This window comes from Pectinophora gossypiella, chromosome 9 (genome assembly GCF_024362695.1).
Source record: "Pectinophora gossypiella chromosome 9, ilPecGoss1.1, whole genome shotgun sequence".
In the NCBI taxonomy this organism is placed as follows: Eukaryota; Metazoa; Arthropoda; class Insecta; order Lepidoptera; family Gelechiidae; genus Pectinophora; species Pectinophora gossypiella.
Window position 1 is genome coordinate 2,712,002 of NC_065412.1, and position 20,880 is coordinate 2,732,881.

The following is a 20,880-nucleotide window of genomic DNA, read 5'->3' on the forward strand; positions in this document are numbered from 1 at the left end:
TTATGTCTGTTATCCATGAAATTAGAAGTTTAAACGGAGAAAAAATTTAACAACGCCATCTATCGAGTTTTTGGGGAACGCCGATTAGAAAGTTCCTTATTTTCCGCTATAGTGGCGCAACCATAATGGCGTCTCGGTAATATCTACTAATATCACGGGTATGTGAGGATAATGAATGGAATTTTTGATTTGCAGCCCTAAATAAATAAAGGTATTCCGAGAATAATAGGAGAAATTTGACCTTTTGCCAACGAAATTGATTTTGACTGTGATCGCTTTAGTGAAATAATAAACAGAATTACTGGTTCATATCTTTCTATTATAGTGCATTGAATCTAAACTTAATATTTATTTGGAGGAACGCGATGAATAACTTTTTATATTAAATTGTACAAAAGAAAACACATTGTAGAGTCACTATAGTTCTGTGTGTCACCGGCTTGTTTCTCAAACGGGAAGCGCCGGTTCGATTCCCGGTGTTTCACTTGCACCAGTGAGTTAGTATTAATATATCTGAAGTGCAACAGCCTCCGTGGTCTAGTGCTTAGAGCGTTAGGCTCACGATCTGGAGTTCCGGGTTTCATTCCCGATGGGGACATTGTCGAAATCACTTTGTGAGACTGTCCTTTGTTTGGTAAGGACTTTTCAGGCTTGTATCACCTGTGCCCAGCAGTAGACTGTTTATGTTATGTTATATCTGAAGTGCAACTTTCATTAACACAACTCGATTATTATAAACAAAGAGATTTGTCCCAGCTGACTTAGGTGACGACTTATGATATTTTTGTATAGTTATTGTGTCATCATCATCTACCTAGCGTTATCCCGTTTTCACGGGGTCCGCTTCAACCTGAAGATTTGACAGGGTCGATTTTTATAGAAGCAACTGCCTGTCTAGAAGCTAGGAAAATCTAGCTAGCTAGAATGAAAGAGAGGAAGGGGAAGACCAAGAAGAGCTTACATGAAACAGATTAAAGAAAAGGTTAACGTCGTGTCTTATAGGGTAGTCAAGGAATTGGCCTTTGATAGACTGGAATGGAAAATGCTACACCGACAAGAGCGTGGCTCTTAAATTGATGATGATGATGACTGCCTGTCTGGCCTTCTCAATATAAGTTAAGGTCCCTCCGAAACGCAATTTTCGGGAATGTGAGTCCTGAAGGACATTTAAATTCTATTTTTACTATTTTTATCAAATTCCATTGAACTTAATGTGACATAAGTAGATCGTACATTGCAAGCTAAGTGAACTTAACTGGAGGCACTGAGCCAAAACACACTGGGAAGGAATTCACTTCGCTTGTGGAGTAACTTGGTAATATAAATTGGTACAGTAAAGCAACTACTATCCTTACTTCGATACTAATGTTATAACTCGGTGGGGATCACCAGGTTGCAGACAACCTATCTCCGTAGAGAATTAGATACAATTGCGGTGGCCAAAGCTAGTAAGTACCTAAATAAATTAACTTTCGGCTCAAGTTGTTGGTTTTCGAGGATTAAGCGATTAATTTCAAGCATTTTTGGGGCCTCGTGCCAAGACGGTAGCCTATTATTAAGTCTAAGCTATCCATCCGTCTATCCGACCTTTGGAAGCATGTCCTATGAAGCACAATATGAAGCATAATAGCACAGAATGAGGAATAATACTTCTTATAGAACGGCAACTCCCCTCCCTACCAGCGGCTGAGCTAGGTTTACCTCACTTCCCTCGGTCTTAGTTTAGTCTTCAATCGTATGACGTCAGACGATAACGTCAATGCTATTTTGTATGAAGTGTCCAAGGTATGTAATAGGTAGCCGTTTGATCACAGAATATGCATTGGTTTTACTAACAAATTTTAACACCAAACCTTGTAATTACATTTTTTGTTTCCAAGAGAAAAAAGTTTAATTCATGTTTCGATCATAGATAATTTTGTTATCACGTGGCAATAGGCTCGCTCATGTTACATGGTACTTAAATACAGTTGTCGAAGAGTGTGTGTACGGTCACCAGTAATAATATGTATACACTTTGCAACCATGTCACATTAACTTTTTTGACAATTTAAACCGTAAGCCTCATTTAATGTCAAATATGATAGTGCGACAGGGTTCTAAAGTGGGTACATGATATTGCTCATGACTGTACCACTACCACCACCACTGCCTACCCCTTACGGGATACAGGCGTGATGCTTTTTAATAGTAGGTTAATTCTACAAGCGTCAAACTTTGTGTGGCTTTAGTACAAAGTCTAAGTACAACAGAAAATAAAGACTAGCCAAGTCGAGAGTCGTACTTGCACTACAGATCCAGATGTTTTTTTTTTTTAAATCCGTCTATAATTGAAGGAAATATCGCTGAACATACATAAAAAAAATATTATACATACAGACGAATTGAGAACCTCCTCTTTTTTTGAAGTCGTTTAAAAAACTGTTCAACACAAAAAAAACGTGAGTTTAGGGATTTATGTGTGTACGTTAAACCGTTCTTATGATGCTGCTACACTGAAATGGTTATCTATACTACACCTTATCTGCTTTCAGACTCACTCTAGTATATTGCATATCGTACTATACTGGCAACTTTGATCTCCTTAATTCACGTGGGTTTGGTGATGTTGTCTTGTTTCCATATCTACTAAAGTAAAATTGAAAATGTAAATTGAAATTATCTTACTTTTTTGGACAGGTGATTCAAACCTGCAAAGTCCTTACCAAACAAAGGACAGTCTCACAAAGCGATTTCGACAATGTCCCCATCGGGAATCGAACCTGGAACTAAGTATCTACACCTCACCGAGCTTTCTGTTTGAACTACGTGATTGACAAATACGTATGTAAGGAAAGTGTCTATTTCAGCTTTGTTCTAAAGTACAATCAAAGCTTAATGGATTAATTAACCCTGTACGTGCCAATTGATCCTTGTAACCATGGTAACGAATCATATTATGGATAACCTTCTCAAAGCAATATCTCTAATCTAATTCCCATAAATAACCGGCCTCGATTACAAAGTTATAACGTGATTAAAGCTTTTAATAATTCCAATCGGGCGATTTTTGAGAGCCCGTATTTGAGATTTATTTTGAATCGAGTTATTTAATACCCTTATCTGTAATGTTCTCAATGGCATTTTTGCGATAAGGTTTCCACTCCGGATAAAATGTATCTTAATAAGAGTTGTTTGTTTCAGAGGCGGCGGACAGAAGTCCCAATACGGCTTTGAAATACACTACTCTGGACACCATCCCACTCGCGTCAGACAGAGTACCGCGGGGCGGAAGGCAAGGGGGAAACCACTGCCTTATTTTTCCCTAAAAATCCTACCATGGAGAAGGTTAATGGTGATGATGAAGAGTTTTTTAACACATTCATTGGGCAGAACCACAAAAGAAACATAACGGATCTTGCTTTGAGTTCACGTAATTATAGAAATAATAGTACTATTTACTACTATCACATCACACCTAATTTTCAGCTACTAGGCGGTTAAAAAGGCCATATTGAATCAATTCATGTCAAAAAGCAATATGCTATTTGACATTTGCGCATAAAAAGTAAGTGCGCAATGTCTAAATGCAATAAATTGATAGTATTTACCACTATTATTGCTAAACGTAAAATCAAAGGAGGGTTAGTTTTTTTTGTGGTGTCCAGTGAAAGACCGTTCAATCAAAAACATTTGAATGCATGAATTTAAAAAAAAAACTTTTATTTTTAAATAAAAAATAAGGGCGCTTACAGACCGACGGCGTCGGCGACACCATCGTCACTGATGTGTTAAGGCTTTAAGAAATTGGAGAGTGAAAGCTTTATCGCAAAAAGTAAAAAAGTAAAATTTAAATAAAAAATAAAGTTCTTTATCCAAATATACTTTAACCTTCCTAATAAAGCGTTAAGGTCATCGATACACATGTCTTCAATGTCTGTAACATACGGAGATTATAATAACAGAGAAGCGATTTCCTCCATATTTTTTTATACATACATAAGCTTACGCTTACTTCCTGTCGGGGTAGGCAGCGACGACGGAATTCCATTTACAACTTTTATTTTTATTTTATTTACGTTCCTGAGTTACAACTTTCGTTTCTTCCACTCTCATCAAAGTCTTCATTCTTGCTCGCTGGTTTAGAGTACCTACTTTTGACCTGCAGGGCTAACATGCGGAAGATGATAAAATTATCCATAGATTCCATAAATTTTGTCGAAATCGATAAGTTTGTTTTTTTTTCGTAACATGCGTGCCACGTGATTTTGTTCGTATTTTGAAAGAACGAAAATACTTATTTGGGTTCACAAATCAGCACCAATTGACAACAAATAAATTTTTTATTATTATTATTAGCCTATATGATCCCACTGCTGAGCAAAGGCCTCCCCCATATTCTTCCAAGTATCCCGGTTCTGTGCGAGCTCTATCCAGTCTTTTCGATAACCGTCGAGATCATCGCGCCATCGTTTCCGGGGTCTACCACGTCTACGGTGTCCGTCCTGTGGTACCCAATGCGTGATGATCTTTGCCCATCGTTCCGGATGCATGCGGCACACGTGTCCAGCCCAGTCCCACTTTAGCCTGGCGGTCTTCCTGCCAAGATCAGCTATACCGGTTTTTGAGCGCAGCACAGTGTTTTTAACTCGATCAATTCGTTTTACACCTAGTATGCTAACAAATAAATAATATAGTTTAATTAATATAGTAAGTATAATTAATATAGTTTAGTTTAAGTGTTAATTGTACATAATTTATTTTATTTTGAGTTCTGTTTATTTGTTTTAGTTTTATTTGTTTTGTTACATATTTTTCTAATATTTTTGTTATTTAACTGTTTTGTTTATGGTAGCTACGCCGGGCACCAGCTTCCCCTGGTGGCCGTTGAGCGTAGGCTAGGCGGGAATATAATAATGAAAATAGTGTTTACAAAAAGTAAAATCACTTACCAAGGGATCGCGCGGGAACTAATACTATCACTCACCACTTTTCGAATGTTTGAAGTGTTATGATGTATTTTTGAGTTGTTGTGTGTACAATAGGTGTGTTTGTGGCACAAGGGGGTTGAATAACGTCAGCGATTTAAACAAAAAACAAAATTGCGGGGTGCGGAAAAGTTAGAAGGCGCGGATTGTAGCCATTTTGAAATTGGCAACCAAAAGTTAAGTCGCTCGCCAGAGGGCGCTGCAGTAGTGATACCACAGGTAAAAAATAATGCGATAACGTTAAAAATAACTAACGCTAATAATGGGCGTTACTATATGGTGTAAATAAATTCTTTACTAATTGACAACATGAGATAATTATATTGTCAGAATCTATAAAATGACCATGACAAAATTTTATCATGCTGCGCATGTTAGCCCTACTGGCCTTTCTTTAAAACATTCCAGCCTTCCTTTTACTCTACAACTTGTCATCATAAATCTTCTATTGTGTTTTTTTCGTATTTTTTTTAATGGAATTACGTTCATCCCCGCAGTTGACCGCGGTTGACAGGCATACGAGAGAAAAGTGCTTTTCGAAGACAAGAGGAAATATATTTTCCCCCCGAATTATTCCGAATTTTCTCTACTCTGTATGTGAGAGTCATGTTTCAAATTGAATAATTCCCGTTGGTACAAGAGGTGTTTTATGTACCTGTACGGTCACGAGTATTAACATGTATACACTTTGAAACCATGTCACATTAACTTTTTTGACAAATTAAACCGTAAATCTCATTAAATGTCAAATATGATAGTGCGACAGGGTTTTAAAGTGGGTACATGATATTGCTCATGACTGTACTGAACAGGTGGTATTTTTATGACTACACTGGAGAAGTATACTCTGGTATATGTATAAATCAGAATAACGGAATCCAAACTCAACTCAGAACCACGGAAACTTTTCATGGACTTTCCATACTCCTGGGGCAACTCTTTCCACCCCGCACTATTTCGTATCAAGCGTCAACCTGAGGCGGAGGACAGGAGTCCTAGTACGGCTTTGAAATAGACCACTCTGGGCGCCATCTCACACGCGTCAGACAGAGTACTGCGGAGCGGAAGGCAAGAGGAAGATCACTGTCCTATTCTCTTCTCTCGTGTGGGTTGTGTGGTGGATAATCAACCTTATCAACCCTGGTGTCAGGCGCCCCTGACATGACTCATGTAACGACTACTTACTTACATCAGTAAATAGTAACCGGGACCAACGGCGTAGCGCGTAATACGTAGTCGTTACATGAGCCAAGTCAGGGGCCATTGGCTCAATATAAACTCTGACACCAGGGTTAATGAGGTTGGTTATTCACCTCACAACCCACATGATAGAAGAAGAGAAGACTGTCCTATTTTTCCCTAAAAAGTAGCATGGAGAAAGCTTCACCGATAAGCGCATGACTCTTAAATTAGTGATAATGCTTTGATGTGGTTTGTAACCCCCCTGGTCTAAATGAGATATCGATAGTATAGATGATTTTCAAGGTCAACAGTCGATAGTCAAACTATCGAAAGTTCAGCAACAGTAATGAAAAAGAGGTTGGTCATCATTACTCAGCCTGTATGCGAGTAACAAACAATGTTAACCATAATAATCATAAGGGAAATTCCTAAAGGGATTACTTTGGGATTCCAAGTTGTCCACACTTGACAGGCAATCGGGGAAAACATAAATGATTTGTTGGACGTAATAGCGTCACCGGGACACAATTTACGCAGTCACTTCTTGTGAGTGAGTTTGTCAGAAAGCAGAATAAACGTAATTTATCCCCCTAGCATTATTTTGTTTTTCACAGGGTCCGCTTACCTAACCTGAATATTTGACAGGTCCGGTTTTTACAGAAGCAACTGCCTGTCTGACCTTCCAACCCGCGAAGGGAAAAGCCCAATACAGTTTAGGCCACACAACTAATTTCTTAAAAATGCATTTCTCGGAATGAATGTGGGTTACCTCACGATGTTTTCCTCCACCGCTGAGCACGTGATAATCATTTATGATTCAAACTTGAAATCGAAAACAAATTCGACAATCATTGGTTTAAGCCTGTGCTAAATTCGAACCTGCAACCTCAAAGTGGGAGGCAAGCGTTTTACAAACTGGGCTTCCACGGCTATACGGAACGAACAGTAAACTGTCCTAATGTAATTAAAGGGCTCATGGGACAAGCGACATAAAACGCCTAAATATGATTAAACACTTCACACACACTTGTTTTATGAATCATCATCATCATCATCATCAGCCCATTAACGTCCCCACTGCTGGGGCACGGGCCTTCCCTAGGATGGATAGGGAGATCGGGCCTTAAACCATCACGCGGGCCCAGTGCGGATTGATAGTTATTAACGACTGCTAATGCAGCCGGGACCAACGGCTTAACGTGCCTTCCGAAGCACGGAGGAGTTCGAGATGATAACTTTTTTTTGTGGTCACCCATTGTTATGTTTGCGATAAGGAAACAACCGTTTAGCTTAGCAACCTGTTTATTACTAAAGTAAAGGTGGGGCGCGACGCGTATGCGCAGATACACGCCATCTCTCCCCTTTTAGTTGGACAACCTAAAACAATATAAATTAAATTATAAATATTACACCTTATAATTAATTTCCTTAAGTCTAGGCCTTAATGTTCGTTGTAAGGGGAGAACCAGACCATCTGGTTCTGACGCAATGTCATCTCCCTCGGCTTGGGCTTCAAACCACTGTTCAGTACTAGGTACCTCAGCTCGTGACTCTGCCTCGGACGTCAACGGAGTTAAGGGCGAGCGCGCTAGTGAGAAACTCGCGTCCTCGCCCTCCGCTCCCAAGTCACATGAGATAGGCAAGATATCACCGGTATATTTCCTAAGCTGATCTAGATGTCTCACACAATTCTGTACCGTCGGTGAAAAGTAATACAACTCGAGTTGTATCACTTTTGAGTTATTAGCACACACTTCATGTTCAAAAAATTCTCTTTCTTTCTGTCTAATTCTCGTAACTGTAGCTATTATAAATACGGAGATAATTTTTGTGTCTAGTGATATAAGTACTGTTTGTGAAGGATTCATGTTGTTATAACACGTGTAACATAATTCATCTTAACTTGCATTAAAGTGAAATGAAGATTTTCACTAAATATTTTGGTGTAAGTAAATGCAACTCAACATATATTAAAATACACGCAATCCTTGAATTCTCACAGTCCGTGTTTAATGATATAATTTTAGTTGTAACATCAAACACCAAATTTATTTTTTCGTGAAAAGTAATATAAATTAATATATATCAAAATATTTCAGAAAATGCGATCTTAGATATCAATAACGTGTCGTGTATAATGATACATACAAGTTCGATTCCATGCGCCACCAGTGTGTATCCTAGGGTGACCTCCGCATAAACCTGTCTATGGGAAGACATTTTGTCTAGAACCACAGCAAACCATATCTGATCCGCATTGCGAATGGGTATAGGTTAAGTTAGTACTTCAGACCAAACCGTGTTTTTTCTCTTTCTGCTATAACCACCTTGTAGTACTTAATTACAGTACCTCAATAAGTTGTGGGTCCTGATCATGGCGTCGTTATCACCATGGCAGGGTTAGTCAAGAGGTATTTGAGATTTGTCATAACTATCGTTAGTCTCCTTCCCTTAGCTCGAAGCATAGCTGTTTTACATAGTTTTCTTGATTACATGCAGGTTAAGCGGTGGCAGATTGAACGCTGCCTTCATTGCTAAGGAGGTTGTAGACGTGAAATAATGGCTCCAAATATTATCGAGCTCCAATTAACATGCAAGCCATTCAATACACGCTGGTTAGATCTTTTATGCAAGCGCCGGTAGTGGTATTTTTGAACCTACACAGCCGTAGATGACAGCTCGGCATCGGCAGCATCGGGATCTGCCACATCTTCTCAAGAGAAGATTACCAGTTTCTCAAACACGTTGAATGGTGTAAATTTGTCGAGCTTCCTCATTTTTATAAAGGGAATAACTGCTCTGAACTCTTGAGCACCACAAGTAATATTTGTTTTCTGTATTTTGATTACATAAGAGAGAATTACGCACAGGACTGTGAAAAATGGAAAGAGGAAGGGGAGGCCTTTGCCCAGCAGTGGGATCTTGTAGGATAGATTAGATTAGAATAAATAATTGGCAACACTACGGGCACAACCCCTTAATTAAACCAGGTCACAAAGTTTGTAAAAATCCCAGGAGGTATTTGAGCTTCTGAAAGGAGTTAGTTGGCTTACATAGTCAATAAAAGCACGCATAATGGACCACTTGTGTTTATGCGGAAAACTGAGCCCATTAAAATAACATTACATATGGGACATTCGAGTATTCATTGAGTCAAGTCAGGGGCCTATGGCGGCTCAGTTATAACCCTGACACCAGGGTTGATGGGGTTGGTAATTCACCTCACAATCCACACGATAAAAGAAGAAGAAGATGGGACATTTGCCCATACATGTTGTGCCGACCCCACCTAGAGTGAGATAAGGGCAGGAGGATGATGATGATATAGTGGGAAGTTTGCCCACTTCACAATAGTGGTCCATACGCGAGGATACGCGGAAAGTTCCCCACGTGTGCTTACGTGTAGAGTTTTGCGGAAACGAGCTCATTTAGCTTAACCATAACAGACCATGGTCCATGGTGGTCATGGTCATGGTCTGAGGATAGCCCTGTGTAACTTATAGGTTTGGAGGTGAACCAATGATCTTCATTTTCACTACCTATTCTCATCATCAACATTGATTCGACTCCGTTTATCGATCTGTCAATGTTGCGGGCTACCATTAGACCGGGAATTTTGATAATTCGAAATATCGAATTTTACTTTACTTTAGGGGATTTTGATTGTGGAATGAGTTGTGATCTTTTAAATAGTTTCAGCAAGAAAGAAGTAACACTTACCGGTTTGTGTGATTTTGGTTTAAAAGTACGTAGGTACATCACCTTTATCTCCAGGCCATACTGCCAGGCTAGCCCGAAACATTACTAATGACTAGTCTTAATATGATTCCTCTTACCTTCATTTGTTAGGGGTGGAAATATTATCATAATTGAATTTGTAAGATTTTGACTGCAAAAATGAACCAAAAGTGGTTTTGATTAGGGGCGTAGTGTAGTGGACAAAATGTGTTTGTAGTGGGCAGCAGTGGTGGTTTTGACCGGTTATTTATGAGTTTTGAGAGTAAAATCATAACAAAAATATCTTATTATCGTCACCTTACACTATATATACGTGTACCATCTTTATATGTATTTATTATTAGAAATTCGTAAAAACATGTATTATTTTACACAATAAAACCGAAAAAATAAGTCATGTTAAACCACTTGACACAAATTCGTTATAGTTTATCGTTTGTGTCAATTGATATAAGTTACGTTTCTTTACTTTTTAAAGAAAATAAATAGAATTTTGCCTTTCTACAACATTATGAAATAAACTTTCTTCCAAGACATTTTGTTTTTTGTAGAATAAGACTGTAAAATTAATAATTGAAATATGATATATCAACGATGACTTTTTTATAGTTATGTGTGTAAAAAGGTATAAGTAGACTTGTATCAATTTACACAATATAAAAGTTGGTGTCAACTGATATATGTAATTTATTTTGATCCTCTACCATTTCTGTTTAGGTTCTAAATATAACTAAATATTAGAAAAGAAACCTTCCATCATCACCTATCGACACATCTAACTTCTGTTCCATTATTCCTTATAAGTCGCGAGCTAGAATGTTTTTAACTTTAAACTCGATTTTCTCAAAACTTGAATTTTGGACTTGTATTACTTTTCACCGACGGTACAGAATTGTCATTATAATCGTTTACAAATACCTTATACATCCTGTTCCCAATAACCTGTTTAATTGTCCCTAAAACCCATTTCTCTTTTCTCGCTATGAACCATTTTAGCCATACATAGTCCCCTTTCTGAAACTGCCTACTCTTAGGTAATGTACATTTTTCCTTTTCAATATTTTGGGTCGAGGTATTCTTATTTGGTAATACCATATCTAAACGACTGTGTAATTCTCGGCCGAACATCAACTTTGCAGGCGAAATTCCTGTCGAGCAATGGTCTGTGTTCCGGTAAGTAAAAAGAAATTCCAACAACTTTTCTGTTATCTCACACATATTATAATTTTCTCTTAATATACATTTAATCATGTTTTTACAATGCTTCACCGAATTTTCGGCTTGCCCATTGCTTGACGGATGATAAATGGGAGTATTTACTAAACGAATTCCATTGAACGAGCAAAACTTTTTGAATTCAAATGAACTTATTTTTGGATCATTATCTGAGACTATCGTTAACGGTAAGCCAAATATAGCAAATATTGACTTAAGTTTTACTATTAACGCTTGAGTTGAGGTACCGCGATCCATCAAAAGGCATTCCAACCATTTACTGTAGGCGTCGATAACTACAAGGTAATCGCGTTGAGCTATTGTCATATAGTCAATGTGCAGCCGTTGCCAGGGTCCCGCGGGGCGCGGCCAGGGCGCGGGCGGCGCGCGCGGCGCTGCTCCGCGAGTACCTGCGCACGCGCCACATGTGCCTATCCATGTTTCAATGTCGCCATCGATTCCCGGCCACCACATTCTACTTCTAGCATTGCATTTTGTTTTAACTATGCCTAAATGAGTTGAATGCAATTCTTGTAACATTTTTCTTCTGTATACTTCCGGTATAATAATTCTCAAACCTCGAAATAGGCACCCATTGTCGACCTCTAAATCAGTTTTACAATAAAAATATGGCAATATAGATTTGCAGGCGATTTTACGTGGCCAACCATTTGTCATATATTTAATCACGGTTTGCAGTATTGGATCTTGTACCGTAGCTGTCTTTATATCCGAATTCGTTACCGCCGCCGAGCCGACGTCCAAGAAATTCAGAAATGATTGGTTAATGTTCGTTTCATCATTGCCTTCGCTACTAATCGGCGACCGTGAAAAAAAATCTGCCACAATATTATTCTCGCCTTTAATATACCGCACAGTATAATTATACGCGGATAACAAAATAGCGTATCGTTGCAATCGGGATGCCACCGTAACTGAAATACCCACTTTGTTCCCAAATATTGATAAAAGAGGGCGATGGTCAGTTCTTAAAATAAAAGGCTCTTGTTTCCCGTACAGATACATGTGAAATCGTTTAACGCCAAAAACTATAGCCGTCGCCTCTTTCTGTATCTGGCTATAATTTTTTTCGCTAACTGATAAAGACCGCGACGCAAAGGCCAAAGGTCGCTCAACACCATCGGCGCCGCTCTGCGCGAGCACTGCACCCAGCCCGTTCGGCCCGGCGTCCACTGACAGAATCAGCTGTGCACTGGGGTCAAAGTGCGCGAGTACACGCTCCGACGACAACTCACATTTCATTTTATCAAACGCACGTTGCTGGCTCACTCCCCATTCAAATTTTACGCCTTTTTTTAAAAGATCATTGATAGGTTTTAATATGGAAGAGGTATTGGGAACAAAACTTCTATAATAATTTACAACCCCTATAAATCGTTTGACCTCGGTAGTGTTTGTTGGCGTTGGAGCTTCCATTATGGCCTCTATTTTACTTGGACACGTTTTTAAACCTGTTTTATCGATAACATAACCCAAGTAGGTTACACTGTTTTGAAAAAACATGCATTTTTCCTTTTGCAACCTTACCCCGGCATCATTAAGCCTATACAGTACTTCACGCAATCTACTTAGGTGTATATCTTTGTTCGGCCCCGTGACGCATACGTCATCTAGCCAACAGCTGACTCCGTCTATACCTAATAATAATGATTCCATAGCGCGCTGGAAAATTGCCGGCGCGTTAGCCAGCCCGTACACAAGGCGCGTATATTTGAATAATCCCTTATGTGTAGTAATCGTTGTCAACTCCTGAGAAGATTCTGATAGTTCAAACTGGTTATAGGCATTACTAAGGTCAATTTTAGAGTATTGCTCTCCACCACCTATCTTGGCAAAAACTTCCTCTATGCGTGGAAGTGGGTACTTATCAACCATAAGATCCTTATTCAATGTCACAGAAAAATCGCCTGCGATCTTGACTTTGCCATTTTCCTTTAACACTGGCACAATTGGAGTGCCATATTTTGAGTGTTTTACCGGAACTAGTATACCTAAACCGATTAACCTGTCTATCTCATCTTCAACCTTTTTTTTTTAGCGCAAATGGTATCGTACGTGGTTTGAAATGTTTTGGTTGTGCCCCCTCTTTCAACTGCAAATCAACTTGGAATTTGTTAAACTTTCCTAATTCGTCTTGGAAAAGATTTGAATGTTCTTTTAATAACCTCTGCACCTCACTCGAGCTTTGATTCTGACTAATAATATTATTATTATGTGATGTTAAATAGAAACCAAATTCGGTCATAAAATCTCGCCCCAGTAACGGCGGTCCTCCATTCTCAACTACATAAATATTTAATGGTTTACTTTTATCCAAATGCGTAACTTCACAAGTAAAATAGCCTAGCGGCGTAATTTTGTGACCGGTATAGAAACACATTTTCAAATTACCTTCGTTTAATCTTATATTTGAAAAATATTTCGCATATGTTTTCTGAGAAATAACAGAAGTACCTGAGCCTGAATCAATTTCCATTTGTAACTGTATGTTATTTAGTTTAACAGTAATAATAATAGGGGCATAATTAACTGACCTTAAATTGTAAAGTTCACATTCCACACAGTCGTGTTGTCCGTTACCGCCTGAAGAACTTTCCGATTCCGTCGCGATATTATGCAACCGAGCTTTATTTTTGCACACTTTCGATAAATGGCCTACAACACCACACGAACGACATTTGTATTTTTTATATTTGCACTGAACCGCACTATGGCTTTTTAAACCGCACACTGTACAACGATGCTGAGCGGTTGCGGCGGCTGCGCAGCCAGCACGCCCGCTGGCGCAGGCGCCGGCCCGCGTCGTCGCGTCCACACGGTACACGTGCTCCTCCTTCACCTGTATCTGTTGCTGGCGCACCTGTCGCGCACAAGCTGTCTGCTGCGCTATTTCCAGTGCTTTCGTAAATGTCAGCGTAGTTGCATCTTGCTCGAACAATCTATCTTTTTCGGGTCCTGCGTTCAACCCAAGCACAAACTTGTCCGTGATGAGCTTCTCGAGTGACGATCCGAAGACACAGTGGACCGCGAGTCCTCTGATCCTAGCCGCCCACTCCTCGACGCTTTCTCCCGCTGCCCGTTTTGCCTCGTAAAATTTTGCCCTATCGGCAAAAACACAACGCTTCGGTTTGAAGTGGCCATCAAACACCGTAATTAGCTGCTCAAACGTTGTTTCTTCTAACACGCGTGGATGCACCAAGTTACTTACAAGTCGGTAAGTGTCGTCAGCTAAATGAGTCAGCAACAAAGCACATTTTTGTTCGGCCTTAATGCCACTATTCAGTTTTAGGAACTGAACCAATCGACTGTAGAAAATATCCCAGTCCTGTGACCTATGATCGAACACACTCAATGTGCCTATCACCGTCGTAGAAGACATTCTAACGCGAACGCGACACACCAACCGTACTTGGAATTAAACGCACTCCTCGTTCGCCATTGTTATGTTTGCGATAAGGAAACAACCGTTTAGCTTAGCAACCTGTTTATTACTAAAGTAAAGGTGGGGCGCGACGCGTATGCGCAGATACACGCCACCCATCCTATGACCGGCCTTTGCGAAAGTTGCAGACCGAGCGCGTTTACCGCTGCGCCACCGATAATAATCGCGTAAACTTGAAACAATGTATAAACAAAAATCATGTTTCATTACGTACCTAAGTACTTATGTTTTTAGCTGTAACACTCCCGGTCACTCTATCTCCATCGTGCACCTAACATGGAGTGGGCGCAGTGCGTGACGACTGACGCGGCCCATAATTACTTTACCCACCACATTACCCAGCCGTAATGAATTTATATCTACACTAATGAAACTTTCGCGACCTATACGTAAATCTGCATTTGGTAGGCTTTTTATTAATTTCCACCCGCTTACCTAACGCGAAGATCTGACAGTAAATGTTGTACCGGTGAGAACCCTCAGCGCTCCCCAATTGTCCGTAAAACACATACTTAATAATGGGTTCTTACTTCGTTTAAAGCAGGGATATGAGACTCCCGATATTTCGACACTGTTGCAAGTGCCATCATCACGGGGATCAATATCGGGAGTCTCATATCCCTGCTTTAAACGCGGGAAGAACCCGTTATTATGACGTGTTTTAATTATGATAATAACCGCGTAAACTTAAAACAACAAGTCATCATCATCATCACCAGCCCATTAACGTCCCCACTGCTGGGGCACGGGCCTTCCCTATGGATGGATAGGGAGATCGGGCGTTAAACCACCACGCGGGCCCAGTGCGGATTGGTGGTTATTAACGACTGCTAATGCAATCGGGACCAACGGCTTAACGTGCCTTCCGAAGCACGGAGGAGCTCGAGATGAAAACTTTTTTTTTTGTACAAAAAGTACTTAATGCCATTTGCGGAAAATCTATAACAAGTCACGTCAAAAAAAGATCTGACAGGTCAGGTTTTTAACAAAAGCACTGCGGATCTGATCTTCCAACTTGCGGACGGAAATACAGGCATTTAAGAGCTACGCTCTTGTACTGACAAGAGAGTAGCTCTTATATGCCTGAAGAAGAGAGTTTGGATAAATTGATACACTGGTATAAATTTATTTTTTAGACGATCAGGTGATTCAAGCCTGTAAAGCCTGCCTGACTATAATTAGTAAGTATTTAAATATAATTTTACGCATACATGTAATTGTCAACATAAACTATATAACAGTTACCCTATAAGAAGATAGTCATAAATTGATATTATGTTATCTCTACCATACTTACACTATACTTTCATTTATTACTTACTTCTACTTATACTTACACTTATAATACTTATCAGGTTGTTAATTTAAACTTACTCGCTGGCTTCAGTCAGACGTGGTTCCCTTCTTTCGCTTCACAGAATACAAGCATCTCGCTTGATTGATTTCATGTAACTTGTTCTTTAATAGCCTCCTTAGTTAGAACATTGGGTTCAGGTCCAGGTTCGATTCTTGGGGATGTTGTCGAAATCACTTTGCGAAACTTGTGTTTGATAAGGACATTACATTGAATCACCTGATTGTCCGAAAAAGTAAGATGATACCGTGTTTCGGAAGGCACGTTAAGCCGTTGAGCATGGCCGGAAAAAGCACCTCCACCAACCCGCAATATAGGAGCGTGGTGGAGTATGCTCCATAAACCCTTCGAATGTTTGAAAGGAGGTCTGTGCCTAGCAGTAGGACGTGCAGAGGCTATTTAATTTATTCGAATGAACTTTATTCTCTGGCCAGAAAATGAGAACCATTACATATACTTACGACTATATTAAAATCAATTTATTCAATAAAGTTTCCATGAACAATGTAGACAATGTTTAAAAACAATAAAAAAATGGTCTAGTCAGACTTACCTACATTCACACCTTGACAAAAATAACAACTCTATTTATAACAACATTTTTGTTTTTATTGGATTGACAGCAACATCACTGGTTTGATTCAGGAAAAGGTTAGTAATGTTGTGGGCATGAATCGTTTTGTAGTACTCTATTGATGATTGATTGTACAAATGGTGCTTATCAATCGAGTGTCGGTTGGTGTTGTAATTCTCACCCATGGTACAACAAAACAAGGTATGCTCAATCCTATGAAAAGCCGTCATTGCTAGCCGTTTGACGACGTAAGTGTTACATGAGTGTTAGCATCCAACATTCCAAGGATTTTTTTTACTATTAAAAACTTATTTACTATTTACTTATTTACTTATTCACTATCAAATGTATTATCAATGTCCTAACAATTTATTACCTAAGTAATTCAAATTTTTATGGAGAGAAAGCGCGCGCCATCTGCCTATTGTTCTTCAACTTTATTTTTGAAAATGAAATAGAAGTGAATTCGCTTTTTAGGTCGGTTATTTATAGAACATAAACCCACTGATTCTGCAAAAATGGGAGAATGACCGAGATAAAATTATTTTGTAAATACAATAAAATATTGATTATTAAGAAAGAGAAAGAAAGAAAGAAAGGGTTACAAATGAGGAAGTGAAATAATGAGAATAATTGAGGACAGAAGAGGCAAGATGATTGGACACCTAATAAGACACGACGAATTTATTAAAAACATCATAGAAGGAAAGCTAGAAGGAAATAGAGGAAGGGGAAGACCAATAAGAGCTTCAATAAGAGTTCCATGTGGAACAGATTAAAGAAAAGGTTAACGTCGTGTCTTATAGGGAAGTCAAGGAATTGGCCTTTGACAGACTGGAATGGAAAATGCTACACCGACAAGAGCGTGGCTCTTAAATTAATGATGATGAATACTAATGTCATAATGATTCCTCTAGAGTGAACATGCAGTTTACTAGGTAAGCGTGTACTTAGGTCACATCTTCACTTATTACCACGTAACGTTACATACCATAGCATCACGCCTATATCCTCGAAGGGGTAGGCAGATGTGTATAGTATATACACCCACTCGTAACCGCTATGTTTAAGTCACATGTAATAGTGGGCGAGCCTAAAGCCATTAACCGGGCACAAATCCTGGAAATCACGTGATATCAATTACGATCCAAACTTGAATTCAAACTCCTGAAAATTCAGTGCTTTTTAGCCCGATCCTGGATTCGAACCGTTGACTGCGATGTAAGTCACGCATTCGCGGTGAAATCCGTAATAGCCCACGGATTTAAATAGAATAGAATAGAAATAGTTTATTATAAAAGGGCGCCACACACACAAAAAAAAAAAAAAACAAAAACATCATATTAAATTTCCACTAAAACAATTACTTACAAAAAAGCAAGACGGATGTTTGTCGAAATGATCATAAGGTGGTGGTGGACGTTTGAGATAAAAGGGCCTCACTCAGCACAAGTCGCGGCGTGAACCACAGAATTCGAACAGTATGCAACAAATTACCCACTATTTGTTGTCAATTGCAGCTTTACTAGTGGAATAGTAAAGTAAGATAGACGTACACGTCCGATTGAGCTAATAGGGTAGACATCCTACATGATACGGGTCTCCGTATCATTAGGTGAAGAGGGAACTGTAACATATTACTATTTTTATCGGGCCTGTTGTCTTAAACGTTGTACCGGGTGAGAGCCTTCAGCGCTCTCCATTTGTCCGGCTAAGTAGTTAATGCCATCTGCGGCAAATCTACAATAAGTCACGTCAAAAAAAATACTCAGATGCTATCTTTCATGAACCTATCAGGGGGGTTAAAAAGGCTACATAGAAGTAATTCATCTAAAAAAGCCATATTGAAATTTGAAATTCACTTAGTGCGCAATGCAAACAAATGCCAAACAGCAATATAAAATAAATGTATATTTTATTTTAAATGAATTGTTTCTATGTGGCTTTTTAACCCCCCAGAAAGATAGATTCGGTAATAAATACTCTGACATAAAATACTGTCAAAAATTCAACTAAAATGATTTTACAATTCAATCGGTTGGACTAAAACTTGGGAAATTATAAAAGATTATGTTTAAAAGATTTTGACAGGAAAACCGTCTTTTAAGATCAACTTTAAACATTATAAACAAAATTTTTACTAAGTATAATAAATAGATATAAAGAAATACTTTGTTTATTGTCGTAAAAAAATAGCAATTTCTACAAAAAAAAAACTTATTAACTAACTTTTCCATGTCACTTATCACACGTACTTATTCCTAATAAAAATATATTAATCATGTATAAAACCAGATAACAATCTCAGATTTTAAAACCAATGCAATATCACCCAAGTATGCTTAAACTAGTATGATCCTTCCACGTAAGTATATAATTTCTTCTTTTACTTAATACCTACACGAAATCATCGTCTCAATGGCCGCATAATATGAGAAAATTGCGACCGTAATGCCAAGCTATCGCGACAACAGAGCGACTGTGTAGCGACGCTCGCTCACGAGAGTCTAGAGCAGTGTCAATCTGACTGTACTCTCGCAAACACGGCGCGACCGCTTGCGCGATAATTTCGCACTGGCAACTTTTAAGAAAAATTAAATTGAAAAACTACGTTCGAAAATATCAAATTAAAAGTAAACATTTATTCGTAGCTCACTACCTTCGAAATTTAAATTTGGAAGTTTGTGTAAATATGTGAAACTTGAAGTGACGAAAGTTGTAAACTTCTTTGTATTTCTTTTTATATAATTTGTTTGAAATGTTAAAGATTACAATACTTATTTATAAATAATATTGAAACTAAATAAAAGTGTTTTGATTTATTTATATGTTAAAAAAAATTAAAATATCTGTTTTTGCTTATTAAAACTACTTAGAAAGTGTATAAACTGGACTTTATTTGTTTTCGAATTTGATTTTTAAATGCAGTGAAAAATGTTGTTATAAAAAAATTAAGACCCTTTCATCGAATATTGGTGATAGGTATTTTTCTTCTGTAACTAAGGTAAGTCTTAGCGATAATAATAATAGTTTCATTACATTTAATAACAAATAATTTGTTTGTAATGTTAGTGCAAGCGTTGGAAATTCTTAATAAGTATTTTGTGAATGGATTAACAAAAGTAAAATTATATTCCTGAGTCGTAATATTTCGGCTTTAATATTAAATGACTCGCGTGTAGAAAGGTAATAATTATAATAGGCTAAATAGTGATATGGGTAGTAATTAGTCGTAGTTCATACGCAGGTTCACTAAATGGAGTAATTATAGTACGCTGTGTGAGTCGGAATACCTATATTTTGGTTCCATATATTCTGTATTTGGTCTGGTAGGATATTAGGGTAGGTATAATGAGCGCTATTTCGATTAAAAAATATATACTTAAGGTTAAAAACTACAATCCGACTACGAAAATATCACGGTGCAAAAAGTATAAAACAAAAAAATAGGTATATTTCTCAGAAATTCTTCCGAATAGTGATGTTTAGTAGATAGCTGTAGGTAGTGGTATTGGGTAAGCAAACTCTTTTTTATTTTTATTTTTTTATTTACTAAACTCTTATTGGCATACAACTACGGCTATCTTCTAAACATTTTCTTGTTTCATACTTTTAGGAGCGTGATTTTTCCGTAGACGGGTTTTAGGTTTTAAACTTTTATTTTTATTAATATTATTTTAGGGACTTATTTATTAAAGTAACGTGCTTCCGATACATGTTTTATGTGAGATTTGAAGATAAAACCTATCTGGGACACCTCTGAACAGTTATGTTCTTAATTAGACGTAATTATCAAGTAAGTACAAGGAAACCCATAGATAAAGGCTTGTAATATGTACGGATTTGAAATGTGCAAATTAATTCCTTTCATTTGATACCCAACACATTACCATTGGAAAAAATATATTATGTTGTTTTGTCCTCAGTTAATGTCGTCTATAGAGGGCGTCGGATTGAATTTAGCCTGAAGTCTTATAGCCTATAATCACCCGACAATCAAAACACTTCTAGTGACACTTGATTTGTTAAATTCTGACAAGTGGTTTAGAAGTTACTTTGGAACAGACGTGCACACATATATATCTAGATATATACATAGGTACATACTCATACGTAGCGAAACACATAACCCTCCTTTTTGCTTCGCCGCAGTCGGGTAAAAAGCTATTCTATTTTTGAATCAGCGTGCAGCGGCGGGTTTTGTTTTTTTTTTCATATTAGCTAATTACTAATAAACCTCTCCCTACCCTTTCGGGGAAACAGGTGCGAATGTTATATATGTGTTACAATTTATCATTCTTGCTACTACAAATTTAAATATCTATTAGTATTCATATACACATCTATTAGGATTGAATTTCAAATCGGTAGCGTTTTACAAATAGTT

General features: G+C 38.1%; 2 protein-coding genes across 3 annotated transcripts in view; one reads left to right on the plus strand and one right to left on the minus strand.

Moving 5' to 3' along the window:
• Positions 1 to 7,433: 7,433 nt before the first annotated feature.
• LOC126369429 (uncharacterized) lies at positions 7,434 to 14,599 on the minus strand. Its single transcript, XM_050013844.1, has 2 exons — positions 13,658 to 14,599; positions 7,434 to 7,526 (listed from the first exon to the last, which is right to left on the minus strand). The coding sequence occupies exons 1-2, from the start codon at positions 14,500 to 14,502 to the stop codon at positions 7,514 to 7,516; spliced, it is 858 nt and encodes a 285-aa protein (XP_049869801.1). The 5' UTR covers positions 14,503 to 14,599; the 3' UTR covers positions 7,434 to 7,513.
• Positions 14,600 to 19,035: 4,436 nt separating this feature from the next.
• Positions 19,036 to 20,880, plus strand: part of LOC126369404 (tachykinin-like peptides receptor 99D) — a 212,498-nt gene continuing 210,653 nt past the window's right edge. For both annotated transcript variants that reach the window (XM_050013807.1, XM_050013808.1), the window contains exon 1: positions 19,036 to 19,497. The gene's annotated coding sequence lies outside the window, so the exon portion shown is untranslated. The remainder of the gene's footprint in view (positions 19,498 to 20,880) is intronic.

What these genes read in the sequence shown, in the direction of transcription:
- LOC126369429 (XM_050013844.1), bottom strand. Translation starts at nt 14,502, where the DNA reads ATGTCTTCTACGACGGTGATAGGCACATTGAGTGTGTTCGATCATAGG.